Genomic DNA, 16,907 nt, shown 5'->3' with positions numbered 1-16,907 from the left:
TCAGAGGAGTTTGATCCTGACCAGCTCAAGGTTGACTCAGCCTTGTGTCCTTCCAAGGTTGGTAAAATGAGGACCCAGATTGTTGGGGGCAACTGGCTGACTCTGGTTCCAAGGGTTGGGCTCTTCCTTCCCCACAGTCATGCTATGTAACATTGGCTGTGTGGCAACTGGCTTGCATTGAATGGAAGGTGAGTGTCTGCACCACCAACCCATCAGGCCGTTCGGGGTAGATCTTACTAAGGATGTCAAATATTTACCAATAAGCCAGAGATGGATGGTCCTTAAGGGCTTGCATTGGAAGCGCCGGCAATTTCTTCAAGTCCGTCCTTACAGTTTCATTGCTGAAAAAAGAGAAGAATAAAAAAAGAAAGAAATTCAGTTTCTATGCAGGTTAATCCAGAGATGAGATTGAAAGGCTGAACCTTGAAGTGGTTCTTTTGTCATTTCTCTTGTTTATTTGGCTGAATAAGAAGAGGAAAGAGAAGGAAAGATGGGGAGGGGAAGAGAAGATGGAAGGGAGAAAAGAAAAGAGAAGAGAGAAGAGGGAAGGAAAGGGAAGGGAAGAGAAGAGAGAAAAGGGAAGGGAAGGGAAGAAAAGAAAAGAAAAGATGGAAAGGAAGAGAAGAGAAGATAAAAGAGAAGAGGGAAGGAAAGGGAAGGGAAGAGAAGAGAGAAAAGGGAAGGGAAGAAAAGAAAAGATGGAAAGGAAGAGAAGAGAAAAGAGGGAAAGGAAGAGAAGATGGAAGGGAGAAAAGAAAAGAGAAGAGGGAAGAGGGAAGGGAAGGGAAGGGAAGAGAAGAGAGAAAAGGGAAGGGAAGGGAAGAAAAGAAAAGATGGAAAGGAAGAGAAGAGAAGAGAAAAGAGGGAAAGGAAGAGAAGATGGAAGGGAGAAAAGAAAGAAGAGGGAAGAGGGAAGGGAAGAGAAGAGAGATAGAAGGGAAGGGAAAAGAAGAGAAGAAAAGAGAAGAGAGAAGAGGGAAGGAAAGGGAAGGGAAGAGAAGAGAGAAAAGGGAAGGGAAGAGAAGAGAAGAGAAGAGAAGAGAAGAGAGAAGAGGGGAGGGAAGAGGAGAAGAAAAGATGGAAAGGAAGAGAAGAGAAGAGAAAAGAGAAGAGGGAAAGGAAGAGAAGATGGAAGGGAGAGAAGAGAAGAGAAGAGAGAAGAGGGAAGGGAAGAGAAGAGAGAAAAGGGAAGAGAAGAGAAGAAAAGATGGAAAGGAAGAGAAGAGAAGAGAAAAGAGAAGAGGGAAAGGAAGAGAAGATGGAAGGGAGAGAAGAAAAGAGGGAAGGGAAGAGAAGAGAAGAGAAGCTCTACCTATTCTCCAAAGCACCGGAGGGCAGGAGAAGAAGCAATCAAGGACAGAAACAACCTAGCACTAAGAAGAAATTTCCTGAGAGTTAGAACTATTTTTTCTTTTCTTTGAGCCCTGGTGCCGCAGGGGTTAGAATGCAGTATTGCAGGCTAATTCTGCCGACTGCCAGCAATTTGGCAGTTCGATCCTGACCGGCTGAATTATCACTGGCTCACTTGTTGAGGACAATTATGCTGACTCTGTGAACCTCTTAGAGAGGGCTGGGAAGCCCTGGGAAGTGGTATATAGAAGCCCACATGCTGTCGCTATTTATTTTCTTTTTTTTCTTTGTACTTTGGTAAATGACTTTTTTAAAAAATGAATTCAAAACATCCTTATGTGATCAGAGTGGGCCCTCCTGTGCGGAAAGCCGTATGTGCAGGAAGGAAGGAGAAAGTTTTGCAAGGAAGCCAGCAGTTTCTCTCTCCAGATTTTTATGACTTCCCCAAATTCTCCAAAGAGTAGTTGCCCGATCGGAGATCTCCAGCTGGAGTAACTTTTCCTGCCTTTATAAGTTCTTTGTTCACCCCCCACTCCTTGCCCTGCTTGGAGGGTGGGTGGAGGGATTGAGTTTCCTGTGGGAAGGGGCAGGAAAAGGCTTTCCTGCAAGGCCGAGAAACTTGGGCAAAACACCATTTTTTTTTTTTTTTAAAAAAGAGGGAAATCCCTGGATGGAGAAACTGCAGAGATTCTGACTCGCCCAAATAGAGGAACGCGGGGACTCCATTTCCCTTTTATGTGCATTAATTTTGGAATAAAAAGTTAAAAAAAAAAAGCAAACAGAAGGCAAGAAAACACGTCTCTCTTACGTACCATACAAAATCAAACTTTTATTTTTATTTAGGTCATATGATTTTTTCCCCACCTCCCTCCCGTTCCATTTTCAGGAGACACCTTGCAGTTTTCTTGGCAAGATTGGTCAGAAGTGGTTCGCCATTGCCTGCTTCATGGGGGCTGAGAGAAAGTGACTGGCCCAAGGTCCCCTAACTGGCTTGTGTGGCTAAGGCAGGGCTAGAACTCCCGGTCTCCCGGTTTCCACACACTGTGCCAAATTGGATCTCTGTATCACTTTACCCAATGCCATTATTAACATCTAAATCAGTTTAATTTAACTGTATAGATCCCTTTCCCCACCAGGGAGGAAATTAGATGTAACATTGGAACACGCGATCCGAATTTCTCAATTTGTTCTCAGAACGGGACAACTTGTCAGTAAAATGTATATGTATATCACAATAGATATGAGACAGAGAGGTAGAAAGATAGTTTGGTAGGTAGGTAGGTAGGTAGGTAGGTAGGTAGGTAGGTAGATAGATAGATAGATAGATGATAGATAGATAGATAGATAGATAGATAGATAGATAGATAGATAGATAGATGCAGTAGATAAGACAGATGATAGATATGAGAGACAGAGGTAGGCAGATAGATAGATGATTGATAGATAGATAGATAGATAGATAGATAGATAGATAGAGTGAGTGATAGATTGATAGATAGAATAGATGATAGATAGAACAGATGATAGATAGATGGGGCAGTAGATAAGAGATGATAGATATGAGAGAGAGGTAGGCAGATAGATAAACGATAGATAGATGATAGATTGATTGATAGATAAGAGTGAGTGATAGATTGATAGAATAGATGATAGACTGATTGATAGATTGATAGAAAGAATAGATGATAGAACAGATGATAGATAGATGGGGCAGTAGATAAGACATGATAGATATGAGAGAGAGAGGTAGGCGGATAGACGATAGATAGATGATAGATAGATAGATAGATAGATAGATAGATAGATAGATAGATAGATAGATAGAAGAAATCAGGAAGTATACACAATATTAATCTAAAGGAATCTGGTAGCTCCTTTTTGGAGGTAATAAATGTTGAAGGCAGAAGCTTTGGTGAACCCCAAATCCTTCCATCAGACGCAAGGCCTGGCTAAATTAAAACGTAGGCTTTGCAAAGGGGATGAGGCAACGGAAGAGGAGAAAGGACAGCTTTGTAGATTCAGATGACATGCAAGACAGATGACAAGCACCTCCTCCCTTAGCACCTATCTTGTGTGTTAAAAAATTCCTGCTGGTTGTTAAAGCCTTGAGAGAGAGAGACTAAGGCCTTTGTGATGCATATGAGTTTGGCAAGCAGCCAGGCTATCCTGGGGATGCTGGTTTCCTTCTTTTAAAAAGCAGTAACTCCTCCTGAATCCGTCATCGAATGTCCCGGGAAATTAAAAGGGAATTAAAATCCTCTGACGTTACTTTGTCCCTATTTTGAGCCAAAGGAAGATCTTTTTGGTAAGAGAAATGCCACAAAAGAGAGGCAGGGTTTTTGATTTCATGGTGAATGCTAATGATGATGATGATGATGATGATGATGATGATGTTAAACATAATGGTGAATAGCCTACGGTTAGACTTACGTAGCACACAAAATTATCTGCTGCAATGTTCTACCAGTCAATGACTACTTCAGCTTCAGCCACAACAATACAAGAGCACACAACAGACACAAACTCAATGTTAACCACTCCAAACTTGATTGCAGAAAGTACGTCTTTACCAACAGGGTGGTCAATGCCTGGAATGCACCACCTGACTCTGTAGTTACATCCTCTAACCCCCCCCCCCACTCCTTTAACCTTAAACTATCCACTATGGACCTCCCCCCCATTCCTAAGAGGTCTGTAAGGGGTGTGCATAAGTGCACCATCATGCCTACCGTCCCTGTCCTATTGTCCCCATTTATTCGTACCTATTTCCTGTATTCTTACTCATGTTTATACTTATACCTATTATCTTGTAAGCGATTGACAAATAAAATAAATAATAAATAATGATAAAATAATGTCTGGAAGAAAGAATTTTACTTATGTTAGCGTTAAGTAACCTTCCTTCCAAGGCACGTAATCTGACCCTAGGTTTTTCTCTCTAAGGGTGCCCCATGTTTAACTTAAAACAGAGTCAGCCCATAGCCAAAACATGGACCTAGTGCTAAAAACTTTCCTAAAAGTCCTTGTATTTCATCTCATCTGCCGGGATCATAAACCAGGTATAAAGCATTATACGTTGTCCTTGACTTATAACATTTCGTTTAGTGACCATTCAAAGTTACCATGGGGATGAAAAAAAGTGACTTAGGACCATTTTTCACACTTACGACCGTTGTAGCAGCCCCACGGTCACACGATCAAAATTCAGGCACTGGGCAGCTGACTTGTATTTATGACGGACGCAGTGATAGCGTTCCAGAAAACCTCCACTCCAACCAATAACTTTGAGACAGACATCCTCTCCAAGGTTCTTTTTATTTGAATACTAAACTGGCACATCTGGGAAATCCCGAATCTGAAAGTTCTGGGTTTCCTTGCAAGAAGTAAAAAATTGCAAATTCACCCCCTGCATCCATCATGGCATCACATGCCCCAATCACCATCTGTCCCAACTTGAGACGTCCTCTCACTCAGGTGCAGAAACAACTTGACCTTGAATTAGAAAAAGCATGTTATTATGTCTAACCACATACGCTCCAAGAAATTCCCCCCTCCCATTTTCCTAGGCTCAAGAATGTGGCACCGTGGAAGTGTCTGGTGCTAATATGGCTTCCAAAGCTGACACATACTGTCCCTGTGGGTCAAGTGATCCACTTTTGGACCTTCTAACAAGCAAAGTCAATAAGGAAACCAGATTCGCTTAACCAATCGCGTGACTAACTTAAGAAGTGCAGTGATTCATTTAACAACAGTGCAAGGTCATGAAACGGGGGCAGGCAAAAGAACTGTCTCGCTTAGCAACCGAAATTTAGGGCCTAATTGTTGGTCGTAAGTCAAGGACTAATTCTATTCTTTGGGTCCGTAAATGGGTTACGTCCTTATCGTGCACTAAATGAAGAACGGAGGCTTAGTGGTGCTATGTTGCCAGTTCAGACTGGTTGAGCTAAACTGGTAGTAAAGGAAAAAAAGCCTCCAACGATCAACTGAGAGGAGGGAAAAAAAGGAGAAAGAAAAGTGCAGGATCAGCCCGCTCACCTGCCTCTGTGCTTTTCTCTTCTTTATATTCTCAGCTGATTGGCACTGCAGGCCTCAGCGGGTCTGTAAAAAGCTGCGTGTGCGCACCAGACCACCGAAATGGTAGTGGAACAGGTAGGATCCCACTTGTGGTGGTTCGTCACCAGGCGGTGCAGACGGCAGCGGAATCGGACAGTGAGGAAGAACGGGGACCAGTCCGGGAGTCTGGAAAGGACTCGGATGAGGGTCCTGCATCCGATGCAGAGATGGGGCCAGGACCATCTGGGAGTGGGGGGGGGGGGCTGCCTCCGGAGGTTATGGGTTGGCACTCTTAATTCAACAACAAGCACTGGTGTTTGTTTTTTTTTAACTGGAACTTTAGAAAATTACTCCCTTTAGATTTTCCTTAGGTAAAAAGAAATTGCTTAATGGCAAATTATCCCATCTGTTTTTCTTCCTGTCTGGATGTCACCATTGCTTAGCTAAGTTCTCCTTCCATCTTATTCCCCACAACCAAGAAGATAAATGGTTAAATATTGGGGTTGTTTTGGGAGTCTCTTTTGTCACTTTGGTATGCATTTGACTGTATTCAACTCATTCACATATAATGATATATGTGAATTTTATATCTATCTATCATCTATCTATCTATCTATCTATCTATCTATCTATCTATCTATCTATCTATCTATCTATCTATCTATCTATCTATCTATCTATCATCTATCTATCTATCTATCTATCTATCTATCTATCTATCTATCTATCTATCTATCTATCTATCTATCTACCTACCTATCTCTATCTATCTATCTATATCTATCTATCTATCTATCTATCTATCTATCTATCTATCTATCTATCTATCTATCTATCTATCTACCTATCTCTGTCTGTCTGTCTATCTATCTATCTATCTATCTATCTATCTATCTATCTATCTATCTATCTATCTATCTCTATCTATCTCTCTCATCTCTTATTTATTTTATTTTTATTTTATTTATTTGTCAAAAACTTACAATACAACAGAAACAGAATAAACATAAATTTAAATACAAGAAATAGGAACTAATAATGGGGACAATAGGACAGGGATAGTAGGCACGATTGTGTGCTTATGTATATATCTTATTTCTCTCTCTATCATCTCTCTATCATCTCTCTCTCTCTCATATAATGCTTGGTAGAGATTGACAGCTTATCCATCTTCCTGTTTGATGGCTGGTCATTATGGATGGTATGTGAGGTCTATGAAATACAGATCTGCCTGTTAGATAAATATGAAATCTATTGAAGAAGCCTGGTCCATGTTGGAACTATGACAATGGAGAGACACCAATATATTTTTTTTCTATTTAAACCTCCTTCTCCTGAATCTGCTGTTTCTGCAGGAAAGAAAACTTTTAATAGAGCTGAAAAGTAGAGACTTTATTAAAGCAGCCATGTCTTTTACAGCGGTTTCAAAAATCCGCCTGGTTGTTTTGATGTGTCCTCACACACACAACCACTTTGCTTCACAAGGGGTACAGTAGTATTATCAATGGATGTGTGTGTGGACAGCTGGGGAGAGCTTTTAAGATGCAGCTGCTTTAAGAGGTCATCGATAAATACTTCATTTTCCGAAATACTTATTTCTTGTTTCTTGCAAAGCTCTAATACGGAATTATTAGAATTAGAATTAGAAGAACTTTATTGTCATTGTACAAGTACAACGAAACTGTGGATGCACCCCAGCAACTGTTTGCAATACAATAAAACCAAAGCACTTAAAAATGAAGATAAGAAAGATAGAGTACCCACGTCTCCATTTGCAATTTGAGAGCGTAATATCTACACCAAATATACATCCAATTATCTCATAATATTTAAGGCTGTGAAATTGTTTATCGGTGAATAATATTTCTAATCACTATTTAACTGGACGGGCCTAGAAATTGTTTATAAATGAGTATTTCTAATCAGTTTTTAACTAGGAAGACAGATTTTCTTTTGTTTTGACTCTCTCACTCCCCCCCCATTCCCCTTTAAATGGTAAATGCTCAAGAAATCGGAATGATGTAGAATAAAAAAAAAAAAAGTACTCGGATTAAATTTCCTCACTTTGTAAACAAAATGAAAAATTACCAGAGAGCATTTCTATCCTCCTTTAGGAAAGAAAATGTGATTTTCCTCTTTAAAGCGAAGCGAGTCAAAATTACCGAAAAATGTGCATTGCAACAAGACCTGAAACCATTCCGCCTGAAAAGACTATTTCCTCACTGCAAAACACATTTTTGGGGGGTGAATAATTTGCTACTCAATAGTGCTTTTTTTTCTTCTTCTTCTCTTCCTTCTGAAGCCGGAGGTGCTAATCAGAGGTGCAGGGCCATCTTTGGAATTCGTGGAATGAAAACACATTTCATCACGAATCTCTTTTCTTCCCCTTTTTTGGTTTTGTTTTTGTTTTTGTTTGGGTAATTTTAGGAGACAACGAGGTTCAACCCCGACTGTCCTTTGGAAGGACAGAAGCTGAAGCTCAAAGGTTTTTGGCCACCGAAGGAGAGGCGAAGTCTCCTTGGGAGAAGAGCCTTCTGGCGTTGGCAGCCTTCCCATGGTTACGGATCAAAATCCAGGCCTTTGGCAGCTGACTCAGAGTTATGACGGTTGCAACGTCCCTGGGGGACCTTTTGGGACTCTTCTGACCAAGCAAAGGTCAGTGGGGAAGCCCAGATTCACTTAACGACCAGGTCACTCACTTAACAACTGCAACAATTCACTTAACGTCTGTGGCAAGAAAGGTTGTTGTGACCTATGGTCACCTGATCAAAATTCAGAGGCTTGGCAACTGGCATGTACTCCTGACAGTTGCAGTGTCCCAGGATCACGTGGTTGTCTTTTGCGACCTTCTGACAAGCAAAAGTCACAGAACGGATGTCTCGTTTGGCAACATACATCTTGGGCTCAATTGTAGTCATAAGTTGAAAACCACCTGTAAGACAGGTCTCTCTCTCTCTCTCTCTCTCCCTTGTTCTCTCTCTCTTTCTCTCTCTTTCTCCTTCTCCCTCCCCCTCCCTCTGTCTCCCTCCCTCCCTCCGTCTCTCCTTTCCTTTCTCTCTCTCCCTCCCTCTCTTTCCCTCTCCCTCCTTCTCTCTTTCTCTCTCCATCCCTGTCTCTCCCTCCCCCTCCCTCCCTCCCTCCCTCCCTCTGTCTCTCCCTCCCTTTCTTTCTCTCCCTCCTTCTCTTTCTCTCTCCCTCCCTGTCTCTCCCTCCCCCTCCCTCCCTCCCTCTGTCTCTCCCTCCCTTTCTTTCTCTCCCTCCCTCTCTTTCTCTCTCTCCCTCACCCATCCCTCCCTCCCTCTCTCTTCCTCTCTCCATCCCTGTCTCTCCCTCCCTTTCTTTCTCTCCCTCCCTCACCCCTCCCTCCCTCCCTCTGTCTCTCCCTCCCTCCCTCTCTCTTTCTCTCTCCCTCCCTTCCCCTCTCTCTTTCCTTCCCTCCTCCCTCTCTTTCTCTCTCTCTCCCTCACCCCTCCCTCTGTCTCTCCCTCCCTCCCTCCTTTCCCCTCTTTCTCTCTTTCCTTCCCTCCATCTCTTTCTCTCTCTCTCCCTCACCCCTCCCTCTCTCTCTCCCTCCCCCTCTCTCTCCCTCCTTTCCCCTCTTTCTCTCTTTCCTTCCCTCCTCCCTCTCTTTCTCTCTCTCTCCCTCCCTCCTTCCCCCCCTCTCTCTCTCCACCCCCCAGTAAGTTTCATCGCAGCCAGAAATGGATTCTCTTGCACAAGACGATTATCAGCCTTCTCGAAAACAGAAACAGATCGGCAATAATACCGCGGCTGCCATAAATCAAAGTTGCAGGTTTCGGTTAGTGAGTTATTTCTTCTGGCTTTTCGATCCAACCCTCTTATTAGTCACAAAGCCTGCAGGTTTTGGGTTGGGAAACCGAAGCAAGAGCAGGCTTGTCAAAGACAATGTGGGATTTCACAAGCGGTGCCAGGCTTGGAAAGGGATCCATCAGGAGACGCTGCGCTTCCTACACCGAAGCACGCCTTCTTTACGTAGGTGGTCCTCCACAGTTCATTGAGTGAACGCTCCAAGTTACGGCGGCATGGGAAAAAAAATCAGCTTAGGACCATTTTTCACCTTTACGACCGCTGCAGCATCCCCATGGTCACGTGATCAGAATGGAGACCTCGGCAACAGGCTCATATTTATGACGGTTGCAGCGTCCTGGGGCCATGTGATTCCCTTTTGCAACCTCCATCATCATCATCTTCTTTTAACAACCCCAGAATCCCTTGCGGGGCAACTGAATGGAGCTACTGGAGTGTTTACTGGCCGGATGCCCTTCCTGTTGCCAGAGCAGAGTTTCATTCGGCAGATGTATTCTCAGCATGTTCAGAGAGAGAAGTATCTGCTCTGCCTAGGATCGAACTCACAGCCTCCTGATTCCACCTCTAGGCCACCACGCCACTCCTCCCTTTTTGTGACTTTCCGATGAGGAGAATCAGTGATTCACTTAAGAACCGTGGTTACTGACTTAACTGCAGTGATTCACTTAACAACTGGGGCAAAACTCACTTAACAGACATCTCACTGAGCAACAGAAATTTGGGGGAGCTCAATTGTGGTCATAAGTCCAGGATTTCGTTTATTGTTTCCCAGTGAAATTCATTCCCAAGTGTAACATTGGAAGCCGTGGCAAGTGACCCATCTACTCTCCGGCCCCCAATTTGCACAAATGCCTAGGAAAAAAAAACTCAGTCCATGCACCATCTTCTTACTACATCTGTGATGTCTCCATGCCAGAACAACTTCTCTGGCATCGTTGCCACGCAACCCGTTCTTTTCGTGGCATTTGCTTGTTAGCCTGGTCACCAAGTTGACTTGGGCTGGTCTCAAAAGCTAAGCGGGGGGCAGCCCGTGTTAGTCGTTGGATGGGCGACCGCTGGAAGATCCCAAGGCTGTATACTTATTTGGGACGTCAAGAAACAACCTTGGAGAAGGCAATGGCCGATCACTTCGGTACACCCAAAAAAAACGGCAAGAAGATGTCTAAGAGCTGAAGTTGCTTTGAAGGCAACTTTGATTCTTCTGAACTAATGGTGGGGTGGGGAAAGTGGCAGGGCCTGGAGGTGGAGTCAAAAAAGGAACCAGCCTAGAATCTCTACGTGGCCACAAGTGGAGTAAATCCAACCTTCCTGGAATTCTGTTGACCCTTATCGAACTCCAAGACTGGTCCTAACCATTAGTTGAGAAGATGAGTAGCAATCAATCAGTTTGATTGGACCTTCACAGGTGGACTGGATCTTTGGACCTGAACTTTCATACCTGACACTAATCAAGGGCTCCAAAGTCCTTATTATTTAACCGAAGATAAGTGCCAGCTTTTCTAGGGATGAAGGGAGCCTGGGGTTTAATTTCATCACGACGGTCGTTCTCTTGTTGTAATTAATCTTTACATCCAAATGCCAAAATTAACTTTAAAATAATCACAGTTTGGCTGTGATTTTGAAACAACTGTACCAGCAGCCTAAACTGCCACGCCTGGTGAGAGGAGCCATTTGTTTGGAAATCCCTTTCTGGTTTACGGGAGTAGACTGTAATCCCGTTTTATTTATTTATGGCATGATTAATACCCAGCCCCCACCCACAAGAATTTGGATAGCTCCCTTAGTTCATTAATAGGGAGCTATCCAAATTCTTGTGGATATGTATGTATGTATGTATGTACATATGTATATATAATAAATATAAATATATTATATTATATTATATTATATTATATTATATTATATTATATTATATTATATTATATTATATTATATTATATTATATTATATTATTATATTATATTATATTATATTATATTATTATATTATATTATTATATTATATTTATTATATTACATTACATTACATTACACTACACTACACTACACTACACTACACTACACTACACTACACTACACTACACTACACTATATTATATTATACTATACTATAATATTATATATAAAAGCAAAATACCGCTCATGCATCATCACAAAATATCCAGAACCGTAAAGCCTACAAATTTGAAATTTGGCAGGTATGTTCCTCTTGGCTTCTAGGTGCTCACTAAGAAAGGATTTTTCAAAATGACCATCAGAGCATTAATATTTCCTATATTATTATTTTTATTAACACACTCTGATGCTAAGGAGTTCTACTCCCCCTCCCCACCTGGAAAGAAATCTCTTCCAAAGGCAAAACACAAGCAGAGGAGAGGAGTTTCAGATTCAGTTTTGCAGCAGCACCAAGCAGCTTCAGGACAGAACAGTTGAGCTAAGCCACACCCAGGCTCCTTGCTGTCTCCTCCTTGGTCACACAGCAAATACTCTTTCAGTTTCCAAACAGCCGACTCTCTCACACACTGACAGGACGTTAGCCAGATGAATACCGATGGATGCTGGTAGGCAGAGGCAGAATTTTTTCTCCCCTTATTTTCCTCCCCCAAAACTAAGCTCAACCACATAGTTTCGTAACAAAGCATGGATATGGAGTTTATATATATAATATATAATATACACACGATATATAGCCACTATAGAGAATCCCAGCCACAGAATCATCAGAGAAGCCATAGAGATTGAAAAAAGACCAGAAAGCATGAATAGAAGAGATGATTCCACCAGGCTGTCAATCATTTGGAAGCCTGCACTCACAAACAAAAAAATCTCCACACCACAAGCCAGGCAAACACCTGGGCACAAACAGATCCCCCCCTGATACCTCCAGCTCAAACACACCCCAACCAGGCACCCAGATGAAACCCAGCTTCCTAACTAATGATAGCCGTCTATTTACCCGGAGCCAAGCTGCACTAAAGGCCTCCAATAAAGTAACACAATGTTGCCAGCCAATCAAGATACAAAAAGAGCCAAAAAAACAGACAGAAGATATTAGAAGCAGAACACAGCAAACTCCAAGACCAATAAACACAGACCAAGACTCTCAACCAATCAGGATGAAGAAAAAACCATTCTGGCACAGCAATAGGCTGCCCCAAATTTAAATCTGAAACCACCGTAAAAGTCTAACTCACAGACGAACACTATACAAAAGCCTGATGATGCTGAAACGTTGCTACAACTTTAAAAGCACCACTACTATGACGTGGGAAAATACCCAGACAAAGCTGAAGGCCATACATGTAAGTACCCGCGAAAACTTAAGAAAATTATATATATATACACACACACACACACACACACACACAAACTGTGCAATCAATTCAAACTACCACACAATCAACTGTAATATGAATTAAGTATGACTCTAAGAATACCAATAGAGAAGAATATTTAAAAAAGAATAGCAACAGATTAACAGAATCGCCCTCAAATATCTTTGCCACTTTCCTAAATTCCAATAGTGTGACCATTGTCCAGAGATGAGGAGGTAGGCTGTTCTCCCATGATGGTTCAGCCAGAAAACAACTTCTAGACTCCTGTCTAAGAAGCTTGTCTATCATCCAGGTCATGGTTGTCCCAAAAATGCTTTTTCAAGGGGCAACTGGACTTCCTTGGTTTTTCCTTGAAGAGGTTTCGCTTCTCATCCCAGAAGCTTCTTCGGTTCTGATCTGAACTGAACTGTAGAAGCAAGGAAGCCTCTTGGATGAAAAGTGAAACCTCTTCAAGGAAAAAACAAAGTCCAGTTGCTTCTTTGAAAAAGCACATTTGGGACAAGGTTTAGACTCCTGCCTTGGGCAGTGGGTTTAACTAAGAAGACCTCCCAGGTCTCTTCCAGCCGAAGGATTCTGTCACTTTGGACTTCTCCTCTCCTCTTTCCTGAGGAGGCCATATCTATTCTTGTATGTGCACATTGTCTTGAGTTACTTATAAATTACTAAAGGTGGGATAAACACCTAGTGAACAAATCAATAAGTGAGGCCGAGATACAAGAAACCTAGTTTTGCAGGCCAACAAAATGGTGTTACAACAAACCCAAATATTATCATTCACAAAGAACATGAACGTAACACGAGCCACATATTTTCCACAGTTTAATTTAGTGGTGAAGGCTCAGGCTAGAAACTGAAAGGCTGTGAGTTCTAGTCCCACCTTAGGCATGAAAGCCAGCTAGGCGACTTCAGATCAATCCCCAAGAGATGGTGAATTCTAGTCCCACCTTAGGTATAAAAGCCAATTGGGTGACTTTGAGAGGCAGGGATCCAATCATCCCTTCTCAACCCAAAACATAAGGATGGGCAGATTAAGATGCTAGAGATGAGCTGAATCCAATCCATCCCATTTCTGGTATTTCTAACTGAACAGCAGTCCCGTTTTGCATCAAAGTATGTATAATACGTGAAAAAAAAGCAATGCAAAGCTTACCTTGAAAAATCTCCTTTTGCTTCCTGTAAAATCATAAAGGAACAAAAAAAAAGAGAGAGGATGCAACAATTAACCTATTAAATTATGAAGAAAATGCACATTTCCATCTTCACATATCATAAAATGTTTTATAACTCTACTGGAAAATGATTCCAAGGCCAAGATATCTATCTATCTATTTATCTAATCCATCCATATCTGTCTGTCTGTCTATCTATCTATCTATCTATCTATCTATCTATCTATCTATCTATCTAAAACTTCAGTTTTTGAAGTAGATCTATTAGCTCTCAGGCCTGCTGGATTACAAAGTTGGAAGAGGGGCCTTCCTAGGACCTGCCTGGCCTCAAATCATGGCTGGTTGGGTTGAGTCACCAATTGTTCAAGTCTGTTTCACCCAAGGTGATCCCATTCATACAATTATTTCCATTTGGAATTGTATTAAGCACCCTTTCATGAGTTGTGTTAATTAACATATTTATTAACTAAATGAAGTTATAATCCATCGAAGAGAATATCTGCAGCTCAGGGTTGAACCAAGGACCCCATCGAAGTTATGATCAGTTGAATAATAATTTTTAAAAAAATGGAATTTCTCACTCTTGCAATAACTTTGGTACCAACACGGCCTAGTTAGGAATGGTCAGGAAATAAAACATCAAATTTGAATACAGAGGAACATATACATTCTCTCCTCTTTCCTTCCTTGTCTTCACTGCTTCACCAGTTATGCTTTGGAGAAGACTTAAATACTGTTGCTGTATTTTAAATTAATTGATTGCTACGCTCAGAGGATATGTTGGTGAATGTCTGGAGTAGAATTTACAACTGTGTTTGTTAATTCCAGTTAATTGGCAATCAATTAACCAGCAGTATAATGGCAGGGAAAAAAACAGTTATTTTACTATCCCCTTGGGGCTAACCATCTTCCTTCCTCTAATTATATCATGGAGTTGATTATTAACTTGCTAGAACAAAATATATATTTATGAGAGTCAGTGGAAGGAAGAAATATCTCCCTGGATTTGATTTTATAATGGAGATCTCAACCACAGCCTAAAATGAAATAGAATTGATTATGCTATTTTGTCCATTGATCTATCAGCTATAGAAGAGATACAAAATGCTGGGAAATCCTCAGCTGATATTTATCTCTCCTGTTTAAAAAGAGAGGCTAAATGGACATGGGAATAATACCAAAATTAAGATTGCCAGAGTATTGAATCCCATACAGTGTTAATGTTCATGTTTTCTTGTTTCAACAAAATAACACCTGCAGCAAAATCTACACAACTTACCTGCAGGATGTACGCAGCCAACTCAAACACTACTTCACTGTCAACTTCAATCAGCTCCTTTTGGGAAAAGAGAAATGGAAATCAAGAAAATAAATGTGTCTCTTTATTTAATATCTTACAATAAAATCTTCCAAAGTACTTTAGAGCAACATGAAACTAGCAGAGGTATTTTATTAATTTATCTAGTTTGGGTTCCCACCAAGGATTTCTGGCATACAACATGTTTGTTGAACGATATAAGTTGTAGGGAGAAAGGATGTAAGATGCAGATCTCCTGCTACTCTTAAAATATTTGCTGTGCTATTTTTGGAACTGCCTGGACTGGGGTTCATCATCCTGAAGTTTTCCTGCGGTTCACCATCTTTCTTTCTCATATATTTCTAAAAATAGCTCCAGTACATGACATGTAGAAATTTAGGAGAAGAAAAATATTCAGGCACTGACAGAACATCAAGGATTTCTGCTGGATTTCTGCTTTTCACAGAGTTATTGAAGAAAGAAAATGGAATGGTAGGGGAAGAAAAAAAAATGACTATTTGGCCAAATTTTGTTCACATTAATTAGTTAGTCCTGACTGCATCACGCTAACTAAAACTACAATACTAATACCATAGTATCAATTGCAGAAAGTGGATATGTGTAATCTAGGTGAAAAGAAGGACTACGGTTGACAGGATGGCAGTGTTCCAGTATTTGAGGGGCTGCCCCAAAGAAGAGAAGGAGTCAAGCTATTCTCCAAAGCCCCAGAAGGCAGGACAAGAAGCAACAGATGGAAACTAATCAAGGAGAGAAGCAACTGGAACTCGGGAGAAATTTCCTAACAGGGAGGACAATGAACGGTTGGAACAGCTTCATTTCAGAAGTTTGTGGTGCTCCATCACTGAAGGCTTTTAAGAAGAGACTGGACAGCCACTTATCCGAGATGGTATAGTATAGGGTTTCCTACTTGAGCAGGGGGCTGGACTAGAAGACCTCCAAGGTCCCTTCCAACTATTCCATTCCATTCCATTCCATTCTCTTCTCCTCTCCTCTATTCCTTGTTCTCTTCTCTTTTCTCTTATTTCTTCTATTCTATTTCTTATTCTAATCTCTTATTTCTTCTATTCTATTCTATTCTATTCTATTCTATTCTATTCTATTCTATTCTATTCTATTCTATTCTATTCTATTCTATTCTATTCTATTCTATTCTATTCCAGTCTACTCTATTTCTTATTCTATTCTCTTACTTCTTATATTCTATTCTACTCTACTCTGCTTTATTCCTCATTCTATTCTCTTATTTCTTATTCTATTCTATTTCTTATTCTATTCTCTTAATTCTTATTTCCTATTCTGTTCTGTTCTGTTTGTTCCGTTCTGTCCTGTCCCATCCCGTCCCATCCCTATCCCTATTCTACTCTACTCTACTCCTATTCCTACTCTACTTGACTCGACTCCTATTCCTATTCCATTTTTAGGATATTGTCTCCCACCCAAAAATCGTTCCCTGTTTGAAGAGAAGTTTGGTCCACCTCCAGATTGATGGAGGGGGAACATGAGTGCTAGGGAGAGGACAGGGAAGGGCAAAGAGGGACATGTAACACAAGCCCATGACATGATGGATGTGCATGTGCATCAGGGACCGAGACTGCAGTAGCAATTTAGGGCAGTGACTTCACGATGGTTGCGCCATTCGGTGCTGACACTTGCTCTTCAAGTGACATCCAGACATGTGTGTGTGTGTGTGTGTGTGTGTGTCCGTCTTGGCAAGAGGGCGGAGGGCACATCACAAAAGAAAACCCCACCCCTCTTGTACACACAAACAACATTCCATGCACATTCCAGGTGGGCTGGGTTGCATCACAACGTTCCATCAAGGGCCTTCTCATACTTAGCAACACTTTTCACAACT

At 41.4% G+C, this 16,907-nt stretch overlaps 1 protein-coding gene across 7 annotated transcripts in view; it reads right to left on the bottom strand.

Annotated features, from left to right (window-relative positions):
* The window catches only part of FRMD4A (FERM domain containing 4A), a 364,998-nt gene that overhangs the window by 71,208 nt on the left and 276,883 nt on the right, over window positions 1-16,907 (bottom strand). For all 7 annotated transcript variants that reach the window (XM_087969199.1, XM_087969200.1, XM_087969198.1 and 4 more), the window contains exons 6-8: window positions 15,014-15,070; window positions 13,716-13,738; window positions 258-341 (exon numbers count right to left, since the gene is read on the bottom strand). In XM_087969199.1, the coding sequence (XP_087825325.1) occupies window positions 258-341; window positions 13,716-13,738; window positions 15,014-15,070 (164 nt within the window). The remainder of the gene's footprint in view (window positions 1-257; window positions 342-13,715; window positions 13,739-15,013; window positions 15,071-16,907) is intronic.

Source organism: Notechis scutatus, chromosome 6 (genome assembly GCF_049901735.1).
Source record: "Notechis scutatus isolate UNSWTSFEM ecotype Mainland chromosome 6, rNotScu1.2, whole genome shotgun sequence".
In the NCBI taxonomy this organism is placed as follows: Eukaryota; Metazoa; Chordata; class Lepidosauria; order Squamata; family Elapidae; genus Notechis; species Notechis scutatus.
The sequence above is the reverse complement of the archived record's forward strand: the minus strand, read 5'-3'. Positions and strand labels throughout refer to the sequence as shown.